This window comes from Haplochromis burtoni, unplaced genomic scaffold, assembly GCF_018398535.1.
Source record: "Haplochromis burtoni strain Fernald_Lab_line unplaced genomic scaffold, NCSU_Asbu1 Contig_462, whole genome shotgun sequence".
NCBI lineage: Eukaryota > Metazoa > Chordata > Actinopteri > Cichliformes > Cichlidae > Haplochromis > Haplochromis burtoni.
The window spans coordinates 71,298-93,521 of record NW_024582823.1 but is presented as its reverse complement, the minus strand read 5'-3'; the positions used below and the strand labels follow the sequence as shown (position 1 = coordinate 93,521).

General features: G+C 40.5%; 1 protein-coding gene across 2 annotated transcripts; it reads right to left on the bottom strand.

The window, feature by feature from the left end:
* Nucleotides 1-1,626: 1,626 nt before the first annotated feature.
* srpx (sushi-repeat containing protein X-linked) lies at nt 1,627-21,317 on the bottom strand. 2 transcript variants are annotated; one of them, XM_005945865.3, is made up of 10 exons: nt 21,181-21,317; nt 14,100-14,156; nt 9,887-10,075; nt 8,735-8,911; nt 8,031-8,157; nt 7,816-7,937; nt 6,743-6,922; nt 4,598-4,731; nt 2,361-2,482; nt 1,627-2,270 (listed from the first exon to the last, which is right to left on the bottom strand). In XM_005945865.3, the coding sequence occupies exons 1-10, from the start codon at nt 21,239-21,241 to the stop codon at nt 2,087-2,089; spliced, it is 1,353 nt and encodes a 450-aa protein (XP_005945927.1). In that variant the 5' UTR covers nt 21,242-21,317; the 3' UTR covers nt 1,627-2,086. The 2 variants fall into 2 exon arrangements, with proteins under 2 accessions (XP_005945927.1, XP_005945928.1); XM_005945866.3 differs by lacking the exon at nt 14,100-14,156 and having other exon boundaries at nt 21,181-21,316.
* Between the last annotated feature and the right edge of the window lie 907 nt (nt 21,318-22,224).

The following is a 22,224-nucleotide window of genomic DNA, read 5'->3' as shown; positions in this document are numbered from 1 at the left end:
TCATTGAGAACATGGTTGTTGTTCAATAATAAAATTATTCCTCAAAAATACAACTTGCCTAATAATTCTGCACTCCCTGTAATATTCAATATTTAGTATTTACTGTTATATTCACATAGATGATGTTTATTATATTGCTCTCTTTTTTTTGCCTCTTTTCTCTTTATTCTTTCTCAACCGGTGATCCAGGTGATTGATATGTATTTTTTTTTTGTCTGTTTGTTTTGTTTTTTGCCCTTTATCACTGTTTTTCTTTCCCTCTTTCTTTTTTCTCTTTTCTTTCCCCCAGTCATGTCTGTCCCATGTGTAGCAAGTGAAAATAATATAAAATAAATAATAAAAGCAAAAAAAAAGGAAAAATATCCCCATATTTTAAATTTTTAATGTTCAGGCTAGCCAACACCAGGAGATGTCGGGGAAACCACAATCATTATATTGCAGAAACACCCCACGGGACTCTTAATTCCTTGGATTCGCTGTGTCTCCACTCTTCCACCAGAATTTAATTTCTAAAATTTGATTTCTAAAAAGAAAAGCAAAATATGATTTCATCTGAAAAGAGGACTTTGGATCACTGAGGAACAGTCCAGGTAAGACGCTTTCTGATGTCTGTGGTTCAGGACTGACTTAATATTAGGAATGAGACATTTGTAGCTTCTTTCCTAAAGATGTGTTTGTGTGTCGTGGCTCTTGATACAATGACATCATCCTCAGGCAGTTCTTGAATAAACTTTTCTTGATGATCTTCTCAAAACTGCCGTCATCCCTGTTGCTTGTGCACCTTTTCCCTTCCAGTATTCTGTTTATGTTTTTGATGGATGATGGAAAAAAACATCTGGGTAACTGTGGAGTCAACAACATGATTGTGGCTGATTGTACTGAAGATGCAAAGTATTCATACTGTTTAAATTGTATTTCACTCAAACTGAAATAAATATACTAATAATCTGAATATTTTGTTTTGTTTTTTCATAAGCTATGAGGCATATTCATGAAAATTTAAATGTCAAGTTCAGGAATCATCTAACTGAAGACCTTCAAAGGTCATGAATATGCCAGACTAGGATGTGTGATTCTCTGCATGCTTCCACATCTTTCCTTTTCCCAAAGAAAACCAGTGGACCATTGAGCTGTAGGACTATTAACCAGATGTCAAACAAAGAGCTAAACATCATAGCATGCCCTTATTGGCTCTTATAAAAAAAAAAAAAATTCCCATATTTAAAATGCAGTGTTGCAAAAACAGTCCTGAAACCAGAATTTGTCTGCTGCACATCCTTTTTTGGAACAACCTATAAGTGATACTGAACACAAAACGAAGCTGAGGATTGTTAAGGCATAAAATTCAAAACAAGAATACATTAAATATTCAAGGTTTTCCTCAGATTACTCAATTAAACATAAGGTTTAAATGTTTTGCAAATCACTGCATTCAGTGTTTTTTTTTTTTAAGTTGTGGAAGGAAGTTTTTTTGCTTCAAGGACAATTTGTATTTTAGGAAAATATTTAGTACTGACTTATCGAGTTCTCCTGTGAATCATTTGCCCTCTTAACTTTCTCTCTTTACTTGTCCTCGGGCACTTTTGCAGACTGCTTCCTCACACTGACGCACACAGGAGCACATCCTCCGCACTAGACATATTTAATCAGTGTTTGCAAATTCAGACACAGATGCACTGCACGTACAGAGTACATCCTTATTGGGAAAGGTGCGACATAAATATTAGGTGAAAGGTCTTCCAGTTCATACAGTAAAAAGACTTTTTTTTTTTTACAAAGTAGTAAGACAATTATTCTGCTTTGAAAATAATAATAATAATAATAGAACAAATAAAATACAGACAAGACACAGGAATCAGTATGACTGTAATGCACTGTGTGATTAGCACCATGACTGACATCCAAACTTTTGACACACACACACAAACAAACAGACATGCTCGCGCACACAGGATACAGGGCAGATTTGGTTCAGGTAGGAACGTGTGACATGTGGATGGAAATGGGAGATCCGAGTCTTTTCTGCTGTGACGAAGGAGGGAAAGCTCAAAGATGGCTGACAGTCCATGGAAGTGTACTCGGCGTTTTATGACTGGCAGGTCTGGCCCGCCTCCTGCTGTACCAGCATCTCGTCTTTGCGGAGGGGGAAAGTGTCGATGGTGGTGAATAATTCAGCCGCTGTGATTGGAAACGGGTAGCGTTGTTTGTCTATGCCCTGCTTGTCTACCAGCACCATTTGGAAAGACCTTTGAGGAATCTGGAGCAGTAACCTAAGAAATGCATTCAGTTCAATGAGCAGGAGCGAGCAAAAGTCACACATGCTGAAGTTAACAGAGGTGGGTGTGTTTGCATGTTAGTACCTGAGCTGCAGGGCCAGTCCTGGAGAAAGCAGGTTGTGTCGAATCCGGCCGACTTGTGCCGGGTAAGTCCCGACCAGCTCGATTACTGTCACATGTCTCAAGTCCAGGCCACACTGAGCTTGCTGTTCTCACAGGACACAGACACACAGATCCATCAGTTTTATGTTTTTGATTACGTTCCGCTCCACTCGAAAACAATGCTGTCTCTGTGCATGTGTTTTCCACATGTACGTATGACTACACTGTTTTAGACTGTGACTAATTTGGAGCCAATCTTGGCTCTGTTTCAAGTTAAGAGCTTGATCTGGAATCTCAAATCCGCAGCACACTAGAGAAAGCAGAACTGGGAGACATCGTGTGTCCAACAAGTATACACACTGGATTTTTGTTCATGAAGAGAGGGGCAAATTTAAATCCAGTGGAAACCCCACTCCTGTCCTTATTGCATGAACAGGAATTCAAACAATCCGGCAGGCTGTTGATGTTGGTCAGCAGGTTAAAGTTAACAAAAATAGATTTTAAATGAGACATTTTTCACACCAATAACTGAAAAAAACAATGTGCCTACAGTGCTGTGCAAAAGTCTTGAGCCACCTCTTAGGTCCAACAATTTATTTAAATGTCCGGGCTTCTTGAAGGACTCCCAAAGCTTTTCTTTGGATGTTTTGTGCCTCTTGTTCCGTTTTCTGTCAAGATGATCCCACACTGCTTTGGTAATCTTGAGATCCGGGCTCTGGGGAGGCCAATCCATGTCTGATAATGTTCTATTGTGTGTTTTTTTTTCTATCCAGGTATGATTTTATTGCATTAGCAGGGTTCACTGCCATGCTGAAAAATGAAGCTATTGGCAATCAGACTCTTTCCAGATGGTAACTACATGGTGGATTAAAATCTGAAAGCACTTTTTCTGCATTCCTATTTGTCCTTACTTCTCTTTGCTCTTTTCTCAGGCGGCTCATTTTTTCTGGTTTTGATTAAGTAATATTGTAGAGTCCTTACCTTACAATATAATACTCCATGAGGTGACTGCTGCTGTGAATTGGCACTTTGTAAGTAAAACCTAACTGAATAACTGTTGCAAGCATATTAATAAACAATTTATTGTAATATTGATATTTCGACTCATCCCTTTATATAAACGCGTGAATGCTACAGGATCCCTGCGTACGTGTGTTATACATCTGTGAATGTACAGGGGGATTTTTGTCAGTGTTTCGAATGATGTTCAGGTGATAGAGAACTTGTACAGCACTGCAGTTTGCTACTTATTTAGTATTAATATACTAAGGCAAGTATTAGAACAGTGTCTACACATGTGCTTATCTTGCTATTAAAATGTGAAACTATCTGAGCTAATTATTAGCCCTTTATTTATCCAGGTAAAAAAATCTAATTGAGATTAAAATTCTCATTTCCAAGAGACGCCTGACATCATGGCTAATCTGCTATGTTATTATGAAAGCATACAGTTTAGTACATTTACGCTAATTTACAGCTACACTGACACTCTTTTTGCTTTTTAAGCTGTGATAGATTTGGACAGACTTCACTGAGCCCTGAGGGGAAAATCTCTCCACAGTTTGCATAAAAACTCATTTCAAGTTAGATCTGCCTACTCCACACAGCCCAAACTTTCTGACAGTTCCTTTGTCTGCTACTGCAGCAAGATGATTTTTAAAGTGTTTGCAGTGAATAAATAACCATACTGATGGGTCAGTTGTGTAATTGTGTAAATTATCACCATTTTCCCAAATAAGGTGAAAATGAACTGTTTTTTCCTTCACTTTCAAACTAACTGTAGAAATTCCTGATAACCAGTCGACAGACTGCAGGACCGATCAGTCATCTTGTTCACAAACTGACACCGGTTTATCTTTCAGCTGATATCCGAGTCACTTTGAAAGGTCAGGCATTTAAAAACAGCTCTGACTTAATGCTGTCTGATGATGTGGGAAAGCATCCACCCCAGAATAGCCTTATCAGAGCCAGTGTCACTATCATTTATTCACTGCCGTGACATTTCGTGTTCATCACCACAACACCCTCTCTCCTACTTATTTGTGTCACCACTTTTACCCACTTAGGTGGCAAATCGGGCGAAAAAAAACCCCCACAAACACACTGAGGCTGTCTTTGTGTGCATCATCACAGAGGACGTAAGTCGCTCCGGCGTTGACTTCCACCCCTCCATCTCAGTCGACTCACATTCAGCTCATTAACTGAGAGTCGTGCCTCACCTGCAAGTTAGTCATCTGGAAGCGGTAATTATGATTGGCAGCCGTTGGCGCGGAGATAACGAGGAGCCTTCGCTTCTCATAGAACTGGTCCAGCAGCGCAGCAGCCGTACGCACTCCCACGTTGATGCTCATGGCTGTGACGACATCGAACGGACAATTTAAAGTGATGAGACAAGGCGTGACACACACACTACAAAGAAAAGGGTGCTATTACAACACATTATTTCTGTGAGATGTTTCATCATTGATTGTTTTTGGCTGCTCAGGTGATAAAATCAAATTAATGGCTCATGGTCTTTGACCCTTGTTTTCGATTATAATCCTTACTGTTTAACGGTCCTTTGTGTTTCTGGAGGGTTTTCCTCGTTTTCTGTGCCTCCTATGTTTCCTCTTTCTGCTTTTCATCGTTTGTCTGTGTATTTGTTTCTGAAAGTCAGTTCCTCCTGTGGCTGTCTCGCCTTTGTTCCTTTCCCTGCCTTCATTATTGTCTTGACTGAGTCCATCCCTGCCTTCTCCCTCTCCCTGGTGTGAGCATTTAGTCTGTGTCCTCTGACCCACAGTCCTAACCCTGTTGTTGTCCCATCACCCTCATGTTTTTTAGTCGCTCTTGTTTTCTCCAGCTGGCTCACTGCTTTCTTTTAGTCTCTTTGCGATTGGATTTTATTTTTGTATTGATTCTCGTGCCACAATGCGCATCACTTTTTACGTTTGGTAAACAATAAAAGCACTTTTTATATTTATTCTGCGTTCCAGTCTGTCTCTGTAGGTCCAACTTATGAGTTTCATTGGAAATGTGACAGAACCGAGTCGAACACATGACTTTTGTTATTCAACTGTTGCACTTTTTCTGTCTTCTTGAACATTTAATGGAGGACCGTCCAGTATTGATCTGTCCAATCGATCGGTAAGAGGCGCCATATTGTCCTCATTTTGGATTCTCATATAAAACCAGAAAAGGTTACAGGAACTATATGAAAAAAGAAAATGCACCCCAATATCTCTGCATTAAGCAGGATCCCTCTGAGTTTCTGTAGTCAAAAAATGACCTCCACCTCTGTTTTGATTACATTCAATGGTGAAGAAACCCACGTACATAAATATCAGGCCATATAATATTTAACAGGACAGAATTTCGATTTTAAAACGTCATATTGGGCTAATAAGTAAGCAGATTTTGTAAATGAATGCAAACTAAATTCTCTCAAGTCCTTGAGCTCTCTATTGAGTAATGTCCAAGGCTCATGGTTTCAGTTTCTGTGATCATTCACCTTTTCAGACTTCAGGATTCCCTCTCACACTGCAATATTTCTACAATTAATTTAATCATCAGCAATTTCAGCTACTTGTAAAAACTCCCAGCAGGTTACAGGACAACAAAGTGTCTCTCTTACTGACTTGTTGCACGAGCAAGCTTTTTCCTCTGAAGATTTCATCCCAAAAAGCAAAACTAAACAGTGAAAATGAGGCTTTTTGGGAAACTAGATAAAAGCTAGTGGTATATTTTTTTTTTTTAATTGCCAATTTAAATTGTATTTTATTATTTTAAGTTGTATCATATCGACAAAAAACTGATCTATCAGAAGTTTGTCTTTGTCTTTAAAGTCACTGTATATTGAACCTTCTCTTTAATGACGTAGAGATTCGCTGCATTTCAGCCAGATGGGGGGAAAAAAACTGCCAGCCAAAGCAGCCAAAATGACAGCAAGACACAAAAACATTTTGACAGCCGAACCATATGAAAAACAGACAAACTGAGTAGAAAAAAAAAAAACCACCTAATGAAAACCACTGCATATGATTCAAATGGTTGGAAATGAAGCGTTTATACTCACAAAAACACAAAGAGACGTAAAACAGAAACCCACTGGAGAAGATGTGAGCAGTGAGATGAAAACTACTTGCATGTGTTTTGGTTGTTACTACAGATTTTTTTGTCTTTTTAATAAATCCTGAAGTACACAATGTCTACTTATTATAAATACAGGCTAAGCACATGACACAGTGATGGTAAAAGGAGTAAGAAAGGTCTATGTCTATGTTTATCCTTCCATTTCTGAATGACTTAAACTAATACAATTATTAAATGAAGATTGTCATGTCTGTACGAGAACAGCATGTATGGCTTGAACAGCATGCAGTACTTACGTGCACAGGTTGTGTCTGAGCCCGACCAGGTGAGTCCATACTGACACACTCTGGCAGCGCTGCCCCGTAGCTCGGAGCCACCGGTGCAGGTGAATTCACAGGTGGCTCCGTAGTTGTCTTTGTCACTGTCACACTTCATGTAACCGTTGTCCGGAGGAAAGAGAGGGCTGCAGCGACGCACTGTTCACAAAAAGAGACGGTAAGATTCTGGAGAATTTGCTTTTTACAAGCCTGCTTAACTCTTGCCTAATATTTATTTGTCATATTAGTCTGTATCATATGTTCAGACTTGGCTTATGCATAAACCGTTGTGCTAAAGGTGAAAAATAAAAGCTGGAGTTGCATTCAGGTAACTGCCACAGTACTGTGCAAAGGTCTTGAGCTGCCCCTAGTTTCTATTTTGCTTCCAAGCAGCCAGTCTTGTCATTTTTTTTTTAAAAGGGATCTTTGGAGATTACATTTTCAGAAAAACGAATCATTCAAGCATAAATAAGGTACTTTACTCAAGGAATGAACCAGTGTTTAGTTCCCTCACAATAAACTGTATCTTTAGTCACTTTGATATGGCTATTTTATCACCACCAAGGTTTTTAGCAGAACCTCTGGCATATCTAAACATGAAAAAAAAAAATCTGAGGAAACTAGACAAGAAGAAGAAGCAGTCCTAAAAAATGCTATCTACAGCAGATAGACATTATGGGCACTAAAATTCAAGCAAAGATCTGAAACAGAACCAGAGAGGTGGATGTATGTAGGTGGATATATACACTGTATTTCCATATATTTTTGCACATGTTTATTTTTGCAATAAATCACTGCACTTATTTTGCATTATACTGCAAGACTTTTGCACACATATTCTGTATGTACCGTACATCTGTTCTGTCTTGGTCTAACACGTCTAACACGCATCCTAGCAAATATTGCATTGTATAATGTTAGTCTACCAATTAAATATATATTTCTATAATCTTTGGAGACTTCTTGGAGACAACCCCCTGAAAGAGTGTGTGACCAAAAACCCTGTTCCAGACAAACGATCAAAATCTTATCCTCTGCTTTTAGAGGCTCACCTCGCACTCTGACAGTGAAGCGGCAGGACCCTTTGTTCCCAGCCCGATCAAACACAGTGTAAGACATTTTATGGAGCCCCTCTGGGAAGTTGGATTTTGAGGGTTTTCCTTTAAGGATAACACTGGGAGGGGGGAGGGGGACAAAAAACACATTCTCAGTTTTAATCTTTCAACTTACTCTTGGGGCTTAACAAGGAAGCAGAAAAGCAACTGACTCTGTGAGGATGCCGTCTGCAGTGTCAACACCCTCTGGTGTGTCCCAAGTCACCCTCGCTGTCAGCTTTCCAGGTTCTGCCCACTTATCCTTCACATTTGGACACTTGATTTTTGGAGGATCAATATCTACAGAAAATTAAAAAAACAAACAAAAAAACTTGTCAAATCTTGTCATCACTGTAACTCTTGCAACATAAAGTTATACGGTGCATCCTCCTAAATCAAATCTAGCCTAGATGAAAGACATGCTTGAAGTACAGTACATGAACGACATCTAAAAAATCTTTGAAAGCAACACATAAAAAGTAGGATGACTGCAGAGACAAAGATGAATCTTGTGAGGAAAGTGTCCTCACAGATTCAGGTGATGACACTGTCACTGGCTTTAGTTCTGTGACACTTTGTACAGGTCACAAAGCTGAAAGCCATTTTTAGTTCAGATTGGCGCAAAGAAATGAAAAACATTACACACTGGTGACGGTCAAAGTCTGCGTATGTGTCTCTGAGTATAACACACAGAGTTCTAACTTTGCCAAACACTGTATCAGGACAAATAGTAATAGAGATGTATAAGTGAGAGCTGGAGCTGACGGTGTGCCTCTGGCAGCTAATTACTTGTTAGCAGCTTAGAGGCTTCAGTCCTCTGTGGGAGACCAAACTGTACACAAAAGAACAACAACAACAACAATGCAAACAGTCTTACCAACACAGCTGGGCACTCCTGCACTCCACACCGCGTTGTAGCGGCACGTTGCCGTCTTCTGGCCCTTCAGAGTGAATCCGGGTGAGCAGAAGAACTCACAGCGAGAGTTGAAGTAAGAGCCGTCTGAGCACTTGTAGCCACCATTAATGGGCATATCCAGCTTAGGACAACGGATCTCTGAAAGCAGGGTGAGCTCATTGTTAATGTGGTGCTTGCATGAGGGTTCCATTGCAACAGATGCATTTAAATACTTATACACACACTCATGTCTCAGGAAGTGGCAAAGCCTTCAGCTGCCAGACTCCTCTCCTATGGAACGAGCTCCCAGATCAGACTCAGGATGTAGACGCTCTTTCTACAGTTAATGTTTGGTTTGAAACTTTGCTTCTGCTGTAGGTTTTTGATCTACGAACTTCTTTTGAGTCTGGTTCTCCTGGTTAATGTCTTCCTGTTAAAAAAGGGAGTTTTTTCTCCTAACTGTCACTCACATCGTAGCATCTTTACCTTACAGCGTTGAGTACACTGAACCTGTGAATTGGACCAGTATAAATTAAACTGAACCGAGTTTGACAGAGTAAGCCAGCAGACGCAGGTGCTGACGTTTGCCTGCATATGCAAATTCCTGAGGAGACAGGTGGCACACAAAAGTATAAAAAAAAAAAAAAATCCAACAAACTACATCCCCTAAAGAAGACTGTGATATGTGGTTCAAACCATATAAAATTTCTACTTCTAGAATCAGGAATGAGCTCTAATCACGCAGGAATCACTTTGACGTGATGCTTTAATGTGCAGCTACAAGCTATCTGGCTGCACTCAGAAACAAAATCTCTCTAGAACAGTCAGTACGATCTCATTTGCTGAATTTGGGCCGTCCACAAAGCGTGCCTGTGGTCATTTTGGATGACGGCTCTGTTAATAAGATTTGAAGGCTTATAGACAGCTTTGGTTTCTGCAGTTTGTCTGCTGATTGGCAGCTCTGTGGAAGGTTCTGGCTCCAAACAGTGGCATCTCTGGGTTCCCAGTTTGATGATATCCCACCTCCCTTCATCCATTTTGATAAGTATGGCTATAATGCGTGTGTTGAATACATGCATGCATTTAAACAGTGAGAAACACAATGTGTGCGCATGTTCAAGTGGACTTTCTCACCTCGGCAGGCGTAGTTAGAGGACCAGTGTTTGCTCGCCATGCACACCACCTCTGAGCTCTGAGCTTCATATCCCTGCTTGCAGCGGATTTTACACCGTGTCCCCATCACGTTCCTGTAGTGCTCTCCTCTGGGTGTGCGACAGCTCACGTCACCATGTTTAATTTTAATGGGTGCGCACCACGGGGTTCCTAAAAAACAGCAGAACGAGGCACTGACTTTTTCTTCATCGTTTTATCTCATGTCTTTATGGTGTGGCCTTGAGTGACGGACACTCAGCAACAAGCACTTACCTGTGATCATAGAAGCTTAGAGAGAGACTTCCACTGCCAGAGTGAAAGAACAAAAACCCACCCATCACCTTGAGTACAGGCAGATACAGTGGATTTCTTATTACCTTTTCAGTGACTTCCATTATCCAACAGTCTCATGAGGCAAAGGAGATAGTCTCACTCGAGTAAAAGACTGATAATAATGTGTGTAGAGAGCACAGTTTTTGTGTGTGCGCGTGGTTTCAGAGCGTGAAAGGCACCACACCAAATACAGTCTTTATTAAGAATGCAGCTCTTTTTTATCCTTATCCTTAACTGATTTAGGAATCAAAGTTTATGGTCCCCTGGATCCATTATCATCTTTCCCTGATTAGGACTGTTCCTGATGCTGATAAGGATGACCAGGGAAAGTTAAAGTCTAGAAAAATGGTGCCTTAATTAAAGGAAGATTTTGACTTTCTTGGAGATCTTAGAGAAGACAGTTAAGAAGTCTATTTCAGGTTTTCATATGGAGCTACAGTACTGTGCAAAAGTCTTGAGCCAACTATTATTTCTTTGTATTTTGTTTCAAAAGCAGTCTTGAGCAATTTGTCTTTGAACATTGGCTGCTTTTTCACTCATTTTCAGTCCAGTCCTTATACCTGACCATTTCAGATGTATGTTTTTTTGTTTGTTTGTTTGTTTTGTTGAGCCACTTAAGACTGACCTATGAATTATTCAAACATACAAAGGGCACCAAAAGCAAGGAATGAACCGGTGCTGTATCTACACATAACAGACAACTTAGCAAAGACCATTTTTTTGTTTCTTTAGGCACTTTGTTAATAGCAGCCTGTCATAAAAACACATAATTTGTTTCCATTTCTTTGGTTGAATTGACAAGAAATGCCAAAGATAGCACATCTTGACAGGCATAAAATAGTAATTTTGTCCCAAGAACGTGACTCACAAAGAGCTATTAGCTGAAAACTTGGCATATTTCTAGGCACTGTGTGCAGTGTGTCCTTAAAGAAAGTAAGGACCCAGTGCACATGGTGAGAAGGAAAAAATAAGGAAGTGGCAAAACAATCTACAGCAGATGAACTGTATCTGAAAGTCATGTCCTGAAGAACTAGGAGAAAATACAGCAAAAACCTGTGGGAAAAACATCAGGTAAGTGAGTCGTGACTGGTCCCTTGGGCCAAAGTTGAATCATCATCAAAATGTACAGAGGAGGTCAGGAGAGAGGTACAGCAGTGAATGTCTACATCTGTAAAACTATGGCGTTATTTTTGTGCCACTATTCTGAGCGCACGTAAAAATAAATTCCAGGTGCAAGTGTTTGAAATTTATTTTGAGCGAAGAAAAGCTAAATTTGAGTGAATAAAATTCATTGCTGCGTGCAAAAAATTTATTTCAGTGTTTGCTATTATCCATACACACGCACACAATAGCAGCCCCTGTCGCTCAGTTTTTGCACTTGCGCTCGCTCGCAACGTGCTGCTCGCGCTCTCAACATTTCTGTCTGTGCGCGCTCAACAAAACCAGCCAATCACAGACTTGGATGCAAAAAAAAAGGCTGTTTTGGTCTCCAATCAGCTCGAAATGACGAAATGCAATATCCCAGAATCCATTTCGCCCAAAACTCAAACGAGGCAGTGGCGGAGGAATACAGAGTGGCGGAGTTTGAAATATTACTCTTTCTGGGTCACAAAATAAACTTTTAAGATATTTTCATGCGAGAATGGTGCTGTGTAAACTTCAAATACCTGCTCGATTTATCAAGACATCAAATATTTGCATAAGTGCTCTAACGTTTTCGGAGATGCCTGTTACCCACCATCTAGCTTTTTTTTTTTACGTGCGCTCAGAATAGTGGCACAAAAATCACGCCATATAAAACACGGAGTTGGCTCTGTCGTGGTTTGGAGCGGCAGTTTGCCAGTCGTGTTGGAGATCGTGTCTGTCTTATTTATCAGTCATGTATTGGCCTCCCCAATACGTGGCTGGACCTCAACGGCAGTGTGGGATTATCTAGACTGAAAACAGAACAAAAGGCAGCCAACATCCAAATAAGAGCTTTGAATGTCCTTCAAGAAGAAAGCATATCTAAGTGATTTCAGGCTGTGCTGAAGAATTAAGGTGGTCGTACCAAATATCGATTTTTAAACTTGTTTGAATTGTACAAACTCGGTTTTTGCCTCATGTATTTTCCATGTATGTTTGCACATGTTTCAATCATTCATCACATCCATTTTACTAGCAAAGTATAAGGAATTGAGGAATTACTACTACAAGACTTTTTGCACAGTGCTGCACTTTCAGTGACTCCGCATAAGCTAAACTCTGCAGACTGAATTCAGTGTTCACTTCTGATAGATTCGTTTATTAAAGAGACTGAATCAATCTTCTAATCTTCTCAGCAAACTTAAAGTAAGAAAGAAAGTATTTGTTTAAAAAAAATCAAACTATTCCTTTGAGATCTTTGCTTGAAATTGCACATTTCAACTCGTTTCCTCACAGAGTGGATAGCTGCCCATCTCTGTGATGCTTGTGTAAAATTTCTTGAATGTTGCCAAATTTAAGGGGCCACAAGGTTCTTATTCCAATACAGGAAAATCAAAATCTGCAGTTTATTTCCTGCTGGCTCTAGTTGAACATTGAGCCTGCAGACCACCACAAACACACAGAGGAGAATACACACAAGCTCAGGCTTACTTCCAGGTGGAGTCAAAATGAGTTTTCATTACACAGCAAACCACCCTTGCTCCTTCTCTCTGTGCTGGTGTGTGTGTTGGCAAAATTTCCAGAGCCAACGAGTAAGAGAAAATATTATATCTGAGCTTTTACATGAGGGGAGAGTGCGGTTTGGCCGGGATGATAATGTTCCGTGTCTAAATGACCCTAGATTTAAAATGGGAAGCTACTTTGACGTAACAGTGTCAGTTTACAAAACTGGCTGAATGAGCTGGTGTTGAATTAATGGAGGAACTGAAATGAGTTCAGCTATTTTTGTTCAAGCTAAACAATTTTTTTGTATTTTATCTAAAATTTTATCCTGTGAAATTCTTGCCTCAATTTAAACTTGGGTGTATACACTCTCTGACCACTTCATTAGGTACACGTTGCTGTGTATTCGGCCTTCAGAATTACTTTAATTCTTCATGGCAGAGATTCAACAAGGTGCTGGAGACATTCCTCAGAGATTTTGATCCATATTGACATGATAGCCTCACACATGCATGATGAGAATCTCCCATTCTACCACATCCCAAAGCTGCTCTTTTGGTTTGTGGCGGCCATTTGAGTAGTAGTTATGCCACCAACAGTAGCATGAACCACTGATACATTACAGGATGGATCCATGCTTCCGTGTGGCTTACACCATCTGAATGTCACAACAGAAATTGAGACTCATCAGACCAGGCAACATCTTTTCAATCTGCTTCCTGTTATCTGAGAGGAATGGCACCTAGCGTGGTCTTCTGCTGCTGTAGCCCAGCTGCTCTTATGCATGCCTTATTTATAATGAGTGGTTTCCATTTTTGTCCAGGAAACTGAATATTTTCTCTTTTTTCGATCACTCTGTAAACCCTAGAGATGGTTGTCTAGAGAAAATCCCAGTAGATCATCAGTTTCTGAAATCTTCAACAATATCCAACAACCACGCTACCTTTAAAGTCACTTAAATCCCTTTTCTTCCCCATTCAGATGCTCAGTTTGAACTTCAGGGGGTCATGTTGACCATGTTTAGATTCACTGAGTTCCACCCATATGATTGCATTATTGCGCAGCTGAATAGGTGTATCTAACAAAGTGGCTGGAGAGTGTACTTTCTTAACTATAGTGCATTAATTTTCTACTTCTAATGTAAAAACGTATTGAATTGAAATGCGAGTTAAGTTTAAACTGATCCTGTATGTCTGCGTGCATGCTGTGGCAGTGACAAACCAAGTGTCGTTACCTCTATAGGTATGAGAATACCAGTCCTCGTCGTCTCCGTAGGCGTACCGTCCTGACCCTGGGGGTAAAAGAAAGCAAGAAAAAAGCAACTAATACAATGAAGAGCTACGTTTATGTTGGGCAATGTTTGAAAGCTTTGTCCTGGGCTGACCTGCAGGGCTTTTATCCGCCCTGCAAAACAGCACCAAGAACAGCCTAAAAGTATTGCTCAACTTCATCTAATCCAGATACCACGGGTGGGAGTAATCAGAATCCACTGGACAGAACACATGCAAGAAGAATAAGTAAGTCCCAAAAGATCTCTGTTTTCCAGTTGGCTTGGAAAAACGAATCTTTTTAACACAGGGATACACTCTGTGATCCTCATTTGAAACGTTTTGCTACAAAACAGCTCCTAAACATATACCCACCATAGCCATCGATATTGTGTCATCTTTAGCAGTGACACATTACTGAGAAAACATGAAAAAAAAGCTGAAATGTGACACATCATTGAGAGGCACTCACAGCCAATCTGTGAGGAGCCAGGGGGATTCATCTAGGAAAGAGGATGAAGGGATAGGGAAGATAGAGCAGGCCTGGAGCTAATAAAGCTGAGAGGAAATGAGTAAGGATGGGGTTAAAGAAGCAGGAATAAAACTGGCTCAGAGACGTTATGAAGCCCGGCGTGAATGTGTTCTCTGTTCAGGGTCCACAAAGGAGGAGTGTTCAGACCTCCTTCAGCACCGTATATCGGCCACATGTCAGTCAATGAGCCCAAGATAAAAATCACCAGTAGCTACCACTCCTTCTTCCTCAGCGTGGTTTTTCTGTCAGTCTAACAAATGCTGTCTGGGCGAAAATGCTGCAAGTCATATAGCACACAGTTACACACATGCACACACACAACAAGCTTTGAGGTTTCAGCATTCAGATCACACAGCATCGACTGCACAGAGCAAACCCACATACTGAGTGAGTCAGATTTAGCTGTCTAATGGGAAAACTTAAGTGTCTGCTTCTTAATGGGGCGAGGGAGGGAGGAAAGAAAGTTATGGAAAACTAATTACAGGTGTGTCTGTGTGTGTGTTTCAGCATTATAGTGAACACTAGTTAGAACCACATGCACCGTCAAGGTTATCAGCTCTGGAGGAATTTGCAGCAACTGCAAACAAACAGGATGTGATCATTTACACTGTGATGCAACTGGCACTCATAGCCCTATTTTTGTGCTTTTTATGGGTAGACTTAAAGATTTACGTTCATTTATAGAGAATTTGAAGGACTTGTGCATTTGTTAACGTTATCTAACTGATTAGAACCTCGCTGTTTACTAGATTACTAGTTCAGTTTGCAAGACATGCAAAAAACGTGTTTTTACGACTATCAGTTAAAATGTACAGTAATTGCTGTGAATCAAAAGGTAGGAAAAGCAGTGCATTTGACACCGTTGCTAGAGCTGTGTTTACAAAAAGAAATAAAAATCATCACTGGATCCTTTTTCACTTTTACTGTGGAGTAATGTACCAAGATGGAGCAGTTACAGTGAGAAATTGCTTGCACTTTGCATAACAAGAAATCTGCTAATTAAATATTGGGAAAAAAGCAATTATTCACAGACTTATTTATTAAAACTGGTTGTTTTTTCACCAGTTATTAGAAAAGTAGCTGCCTAAGGGGTGCCAGGAGAAAGCCTCTTCTCTAAAACGAACATGGTAGCACAGCTTAGTTTTGTAAAGCTGCACAAAGAAAAAGACTTCTGGAACAGTGTCAGCTGGACTGTTAAGACCAACTTCAGGTTAAGATGTTTGGCCTTAATCCACTGAGCCACGTTTAGTGGATCCATCCACGCATTTGTGTTGTTTATGCCAAAGTCTGATCCATTCAGAGCTGAGTAATTCCCTTTGGGTTTCCTAACACACATAAACAGGCTTTAATACAATAATCTTACTCATCTTTAACACCTTTTTTTTAAAAATTGAGTTCCCATTCCTTCTGCAGTTTTAACATTAGTGAGCTAATTTATTCAGTCACCCTTTATCTTCCTGAGTTTTACTTCATTTAATCCATTTTGTTCTAAATTGTGTTTTTTGGTAACTGCAGTGTGAGAGTTTCAAAGCTTGTGACATAAATAAAGTGTATTCTATCGTATTCTATAAAAATGTGATCACTGTTTTACAGCCACTCATTTTTCACTGGCTGCATGTTATCAGAATAGGTCAGTGTGTCTGACATGATCACTGAAGTTGTTGTAATAACACAGTTTGCCTTACTAAAACCACAGACAATATAAAAGATAGATGTAGCTTCATAGTCGGAAAAGTGAAGCCACGAAGTGCCTTAAATTTGCATTCTTTATGTGGCCACCAGGGGGCAGTGCTTGTGGCTGCAAAAATGCTCCCTGTCCTATTGAACTGTGTGAACTTTTCTGCTGAGTTTATGGACCCAGTTGCTAATTTTGGTTCATACTGAATTAAAAAATTAAGTCTCCTTTGTAAATCTTGGTAATTCTATATTTTAGAAATGAGGATAATCTTGGGTATGTTCATTGGCTAATGATATGTGATTAGCAAGGTGTTAGCAAGTGAGCATGCAGTTTCACAGTCATCCCGTCTCTGGACACAGGAGGGTAATGAGACACAGGTGAAACCAATAAGGACACAAGTGAAAAAAGCTAAAGACAAATGTGTATCTGAACTTTACAGGAAATACCAGGAAAGACTGGGAAACTTAAAACAAATGGATAAAATAACCTAAATAACTAAGAGGATGAAAATAAGTTAAAAGCTTCACAATAATCCAAAAACAACTAACAAATCATAAAAACAATGAGACCATGACAAGTCATGCACATCACTACTTTTCATAAGCTTAAGGTAAAAAAAACATTTGCTTAACTTATAACTCCTTATCATTCACAACTAAAACAGCCAACATGTGTAATAAAGATCAATAAAACAAACAGAAATGCTCCTCTCAGTATAAAAAAAACGCTTTATGTAACACTTTTGTAGCTTGGTGTTACCCAAGAGTGTGTTATGGTGTTTCTCATTCACCCATTCAGAAACACTCACACACCAAGGTGGTCACCTGCCACCAGGAGCGACCTTGGTTTAGGAACAGCCTCAGTCTAAGGACACCTCACCAAAAGCTGCATCTTTCAGCTATATTGGCTAAAAGAATAATAATTTTCTTTAAAATGGGATCAGATACAAAATCCATGATGAATGATAATCTCACCACCAGGTGAGGTACAACAGCCATAAATCTTAGTCGAGCCGATCAATAGCCTCTCCCCAAACTCAATTATTAATCTCTGTATAATTAAATAAGATGAAACGCTGTTGTGCCACACTGGCCTGCAGGGAACAAATAGTTAACCCTTCCCACTCTCTAAAAATGCTTAGCACACATGTAACTTATTCATCCACTTTGTTTACACTCTGCAGAAACCAATTTGGGTCTTGGCTCTGTAATAAACAAAAGCAACTAAACAAAAGCATTGGAGGGCACACAAGGATGCTCAGAGCAGCGTGAACTCTCCCATCACTGATGTCTCCATCTGCAGCTCTCAACAGCTGCTGATACCTTTCTCACCCATAGGTGGGACAGATTTGATTGGATCACAGCGGCTACGCAGCTGGAATAAATGGACTGGGTCTGGTTTGTGCTTGTTGATGAGAGAGCTCCACATTCAAAGGATTTCAAAACAGGGATTGAGCGATCTGAGACTTTCCTTCATTTATATTTAACGAATCTGTCAACGCGATGAGGAGGGGATCGGCAGCCAGCATCATCTTCCTGTCCATCTCCCTTACTTCAAAGGAGTTGTCAGTGTTAACAGTGCAGGAACGGCAGGAGCTTGCCTTCCTGAGAAACCTCTGGGAGTGAATATGCTTTAAATTACAGAGCCTGATTCTCCAATTAGCTGTTCTCTGCAGGCCTGTAATACAAACCGTCATTATGTGGAAGAAGCTCTTTTCCGGTAAATGTGGAATCGTGGCTGCAGGCTACCAGAGGGGAAGAATAATAAATAAAATGCGCTGTCATTTCTGTAGAACTCAATTCAAAACGCCACGATTACAAACTTACATAATTCCCTTTTTTCTACACTAATGACTTGTGTCTCACTTACACTCACGTCTGCTTTGCTTTTCTCATTACATCAGCAGTTTCTGACCCTGAGGAGCAAACTGCTCCGGGTTTCATCTCCATTACCTTACATAGAGGTACAGTGTTACACCCTACAACCCACCACAGCGAGTGAAAACCTATTAAGGAAAGTAAACTCGCCTAAGTGCTCTCAACTGATGACGCCTTGATGCATCTGGTTTGTGTGTCTCGTGTAAAAGCAAATACTTATATCCAGTAAAACCTCTGTAGGTACTAGCCAAGCAGGATGAAGCACTTCATCACCTGAGAGATACAAAATAACTACAAGCTGTTGGCAGCTGAGGTGTTTGACTCATTCAGTTAGTGTTCACCAGGTTCACTGCTAGAAACCAATCATTTCACACCGGGTCTTTATTTAGCATCTGTTTGTCCATTCCTAAAGCAGAGACAATCAATATTTCTGCATCAACAATGGGTCGGATGGACCCCAGGAAGGATAGTGAACACTAAGGGGGGATGTGGGGAACACTGCAGTTTCTCCTGTTTTAGTTTTTCAGTTCACTCAACATTTTCAGAGGAAGGCAACAATTTTTAGAGAAACATTTGATCAGCACCACACAGACACATGCCATTCAAATGGATGTATGCATCATGTATCTTCAGGATTCACAGTCCAAAATAATCTGCATTTATCTTAAAGTGACCATTGTTGCAGCCCTTCATTTCATCCACCTTGTCAGACAAGCTGTTGTCCCTCATAAACAGCAGAGCGATAGACCCATACATCGATATCCGGTGATTTAAAAATATAACAGAGTGATATTTAGACACACGAAACAGATTTCTCTAAAATTTCTCAAGCATGTGTTTCTCTTGTCACTTCTTTACTCTTGATTTTAGGTTATTGGTTGTTATAAATGCTGATGCCATTATACTGACAAACAGCTAATACTGGCTCATATATCAGTCCAGCCAGTATTGCTCGGACTCTAATAACCACCAGGCTTGGATATCAGTTTAGTGGGAGAACTGTGTTCCTGAGATGACCTCATGAAAAGTTCGTGAGAGTTTGCAGACAAGTCGGCATCTTCAGGGCAAACTATACTGACCACTGCGATCTGCTAGCAACGAAAGCAATCAAAAAGAGGTTTTTGTTGCAGCATCTTTGCAACCAATTTCACAGCCAAGAACTACTCAGGCACACTTCACCTTAGCGACTGGAGGTAGCCAAGGGCCCGTCTCACACTGCTTATTAACTTATAGATTGAACTTATTGAGTTCACTCTATTAATCCTTACAAATATGGTTTTAGTACATCATGGCCACAAGTGAATAATGAAGACTTCATTGAACATTTTGTAAATCCTCCTGCTGCTTTCTCTTTGAGCCACATGCAAACGCCTCTAATAACACTTCAGTCTAAAACTAGCTACCCATTAACCAGAAAGGCATTTGGAAAGTGCATCCTTCACCAAGGTCAATATCCCTGTATTGCAATGAAGAACGTGAACCAGATCCACCCTCAACTCAAATATTGTGGATCCAGGATGGTAAATTTAAGAAAATTCTAAAAAGCTCTAGCACTGACTGAGGAATTACTAGAGAGTTCTTGGTCTGGTCCTTGTGCATTGCTTTGTAATTATGCAGGTTGCTTTCAAGCAGACTTCCTCGATGATGGTACTTGCTGGCATTTCCTCAAACTACTCCCTTCATGAGGTGTATGACCCACATCAGTAAAACATACCCTCATGGAAAATGTGATCTGGCAGTGATTGAGTGACTACATGGCCGTACAAGTAAGCCCCCCCCCCCCCCCCCCCCCACACACACACACACACACATACACACAAAAAAAAGAGCCCGAAAGGAGCAAAAGCAACTGCACATCTCTAGATTTGACTCTGGTGCACTGCCAAACAACCCTGGCCATGCCTTACTAATAAAAGGCTTACTAACCAAAAGAAAAAAACACAAACAGAGCCCAGTAAAATAAACTCCTCATAATAGATGCAGGCGCATACACAAGAACAGACCAAAGTCCTGACTGTCGGCTCAATGAGCAGTTTTTAGTGTGTCAGTATGAATCTGCTCCACAGCTTGTGTTCATGTTTCAGCCTGTATGATCATACAGCAGTGGTGAGCCACTCTCAAACCATCTACAGGCACACAGCCACTGCAACTGACTGCACAAGCTGGGACACACACACACGCACACACAACACTTCATCCGGACGTACGCTTTGAAGTCATTTCAGCTTCTCGCTGGAGGCTACAGGCTTTATGTTTCTGGATCTTGCACATCAACGGTGATTAGTTGCATTATGGAGTGACTGCTGTGTTGGACAACGTCTTGTTTCATTCATCCAAAGAAAAGCAGTTATTTTCCATGAAGGAACAGTGATAGAAAAGTTAACAGGGGCAGTAAACTCTTTAGAACTATATTAGAACAGAAACTCTTTCGTGTTAAGTAGTATAAATAATTCCAAACACCCAAAGCCAAAATATGTGAAGGCCCTTTGTTTATTTTAATTCAAAGCTCTTAGTTATTGAGGTCTTTTCAGCCTCTTAGCGCGGTATCAAAGATTAAGAGGTGGAGGCATGAAGAAGCGAAAATTAAACTTTGAGCGCAGATCAGCTGCGGGCCTGTGATTAGTGCCACCGACCGAGCTGTGCGCACAGAAACGTCCCCCACATGCACACTGCACTCCCCCCCGCTCTCCACCCCCTCCACGTAAACACAGCCGCGGTTCACCAAACACCAGCAGCAGGGAGGACGAGAAACCTCAAACTCAGTTCAACTTACAGTCATCTCTAAGCCCAAAGCGCATAATTTAACTACACTTACCCTTCCACCAAGCCACTGGCACCGCCAGAGTCTGTCCATGTGGACTCTCTCTCAAGATAAGCTGCTCTACCATTTGATATTTCTTCTTTTCAGCACGGTTAAAAACGTCCGGAAGATGAATGAGAGGCTGTAAGTTGCTGTTTACCTTCATACCCGGAGCAGAAGCAGAGCTGGACAAACAGGAGCAGCAGCGGCCACATGTCCATGTCGGGACGCGGGACGGACGTTCCTCAACATGTGAAGGGGAGCCTGCAGGAAAGCTTCAGTGCATTCCTTCTTTCTAAAGGCCCGCCTCTTGCTCCAGAAACAAGGGAGGATTCTCTCCACACAGCCTGGCCCGACCACCGGCATGAGGGAGTCAGACAGGGAGGACAGTGCCAAGCTCAAGGCTAAACTGTGACCCAAGTGCATCAAATCAGCCCATTTTATTTTTATTCCTTTAACTTGTTTATTTACTGATATACTTTTTGTATTTTACTCAAGTGACTACTGTGCATATATTTATTTTATCTATCTTTAAAATACACGAAAAACTATCAGTTGTATAGATAGCTAAGTTTATTTGGCCCCTTAACGACATTTGATTGGAGCATTTTCCCTACACCAACATGGATGCAACACATGCACATTTCATTGTGTGTTGCTCATATTTAGGTGATGGCTTGAGGAGCAAAATAAAGTTATAAAGTGGTGGATAGGTTTTATTTTGAGACTGAAGCCCGACACAATGTATAAGTCACAATATTTTGGTTTACCTGCAAATGTTCTGTCATCATGTTTGCCTCTCCACGTTTTGGTGCCCCTTGTAAGGTGTGAGGATTGGTCCAAATACCGATGGATCAACGCTAGCACGATACTTGATTTTGATCCTCTAAGTTCACTATGAATTAATATATATTATTTTACTTATTTATTTTTTAAATAGTTTTATAGCTCATCTGCAACCCAGGTCTCTACAAAAAAGAAAGCATAAATTTGCAGCAGTATCCCACCCCACCACTTTATTGGTGAAATAAGATTTAATGTCCCCCCTGCACATTTCACACTTTTACAGCTTCGCTGCATCTTAGAAAAGTGAGTAAATGAGTACAGTTTTGTGCTATGTGCTATGCAGCACATCTCAAGACAAATATCACAAAGTGCTTCATAACAAAATACTAAAAACATGGAGTCCAAAAAAGTTACCTGC

Coding starts and splice junctions, on each gene's coding strand:
- srpx (XM_005945865.3), bottom strand. CDS start 21,241: ATGGACATGTGGCCGCTGCTGCTCCTGTTTGTCCAGCTCTGCTTCTGC. Junction 6,923..7,815: donor CTTCACTGTCAGAGTGCGAG/GTGAGCCTCTAA, acceptor TTTTGTGAACAG/TGCGTCGCTGCAGCCCTCTC. Junction 2,271..2,360: donor GGACTGGCCCTGCAGCTCAG/GTACTAACATGC, acceptor TGCATTTCTTAG/GTTACTGCTCCAGATTCCTC.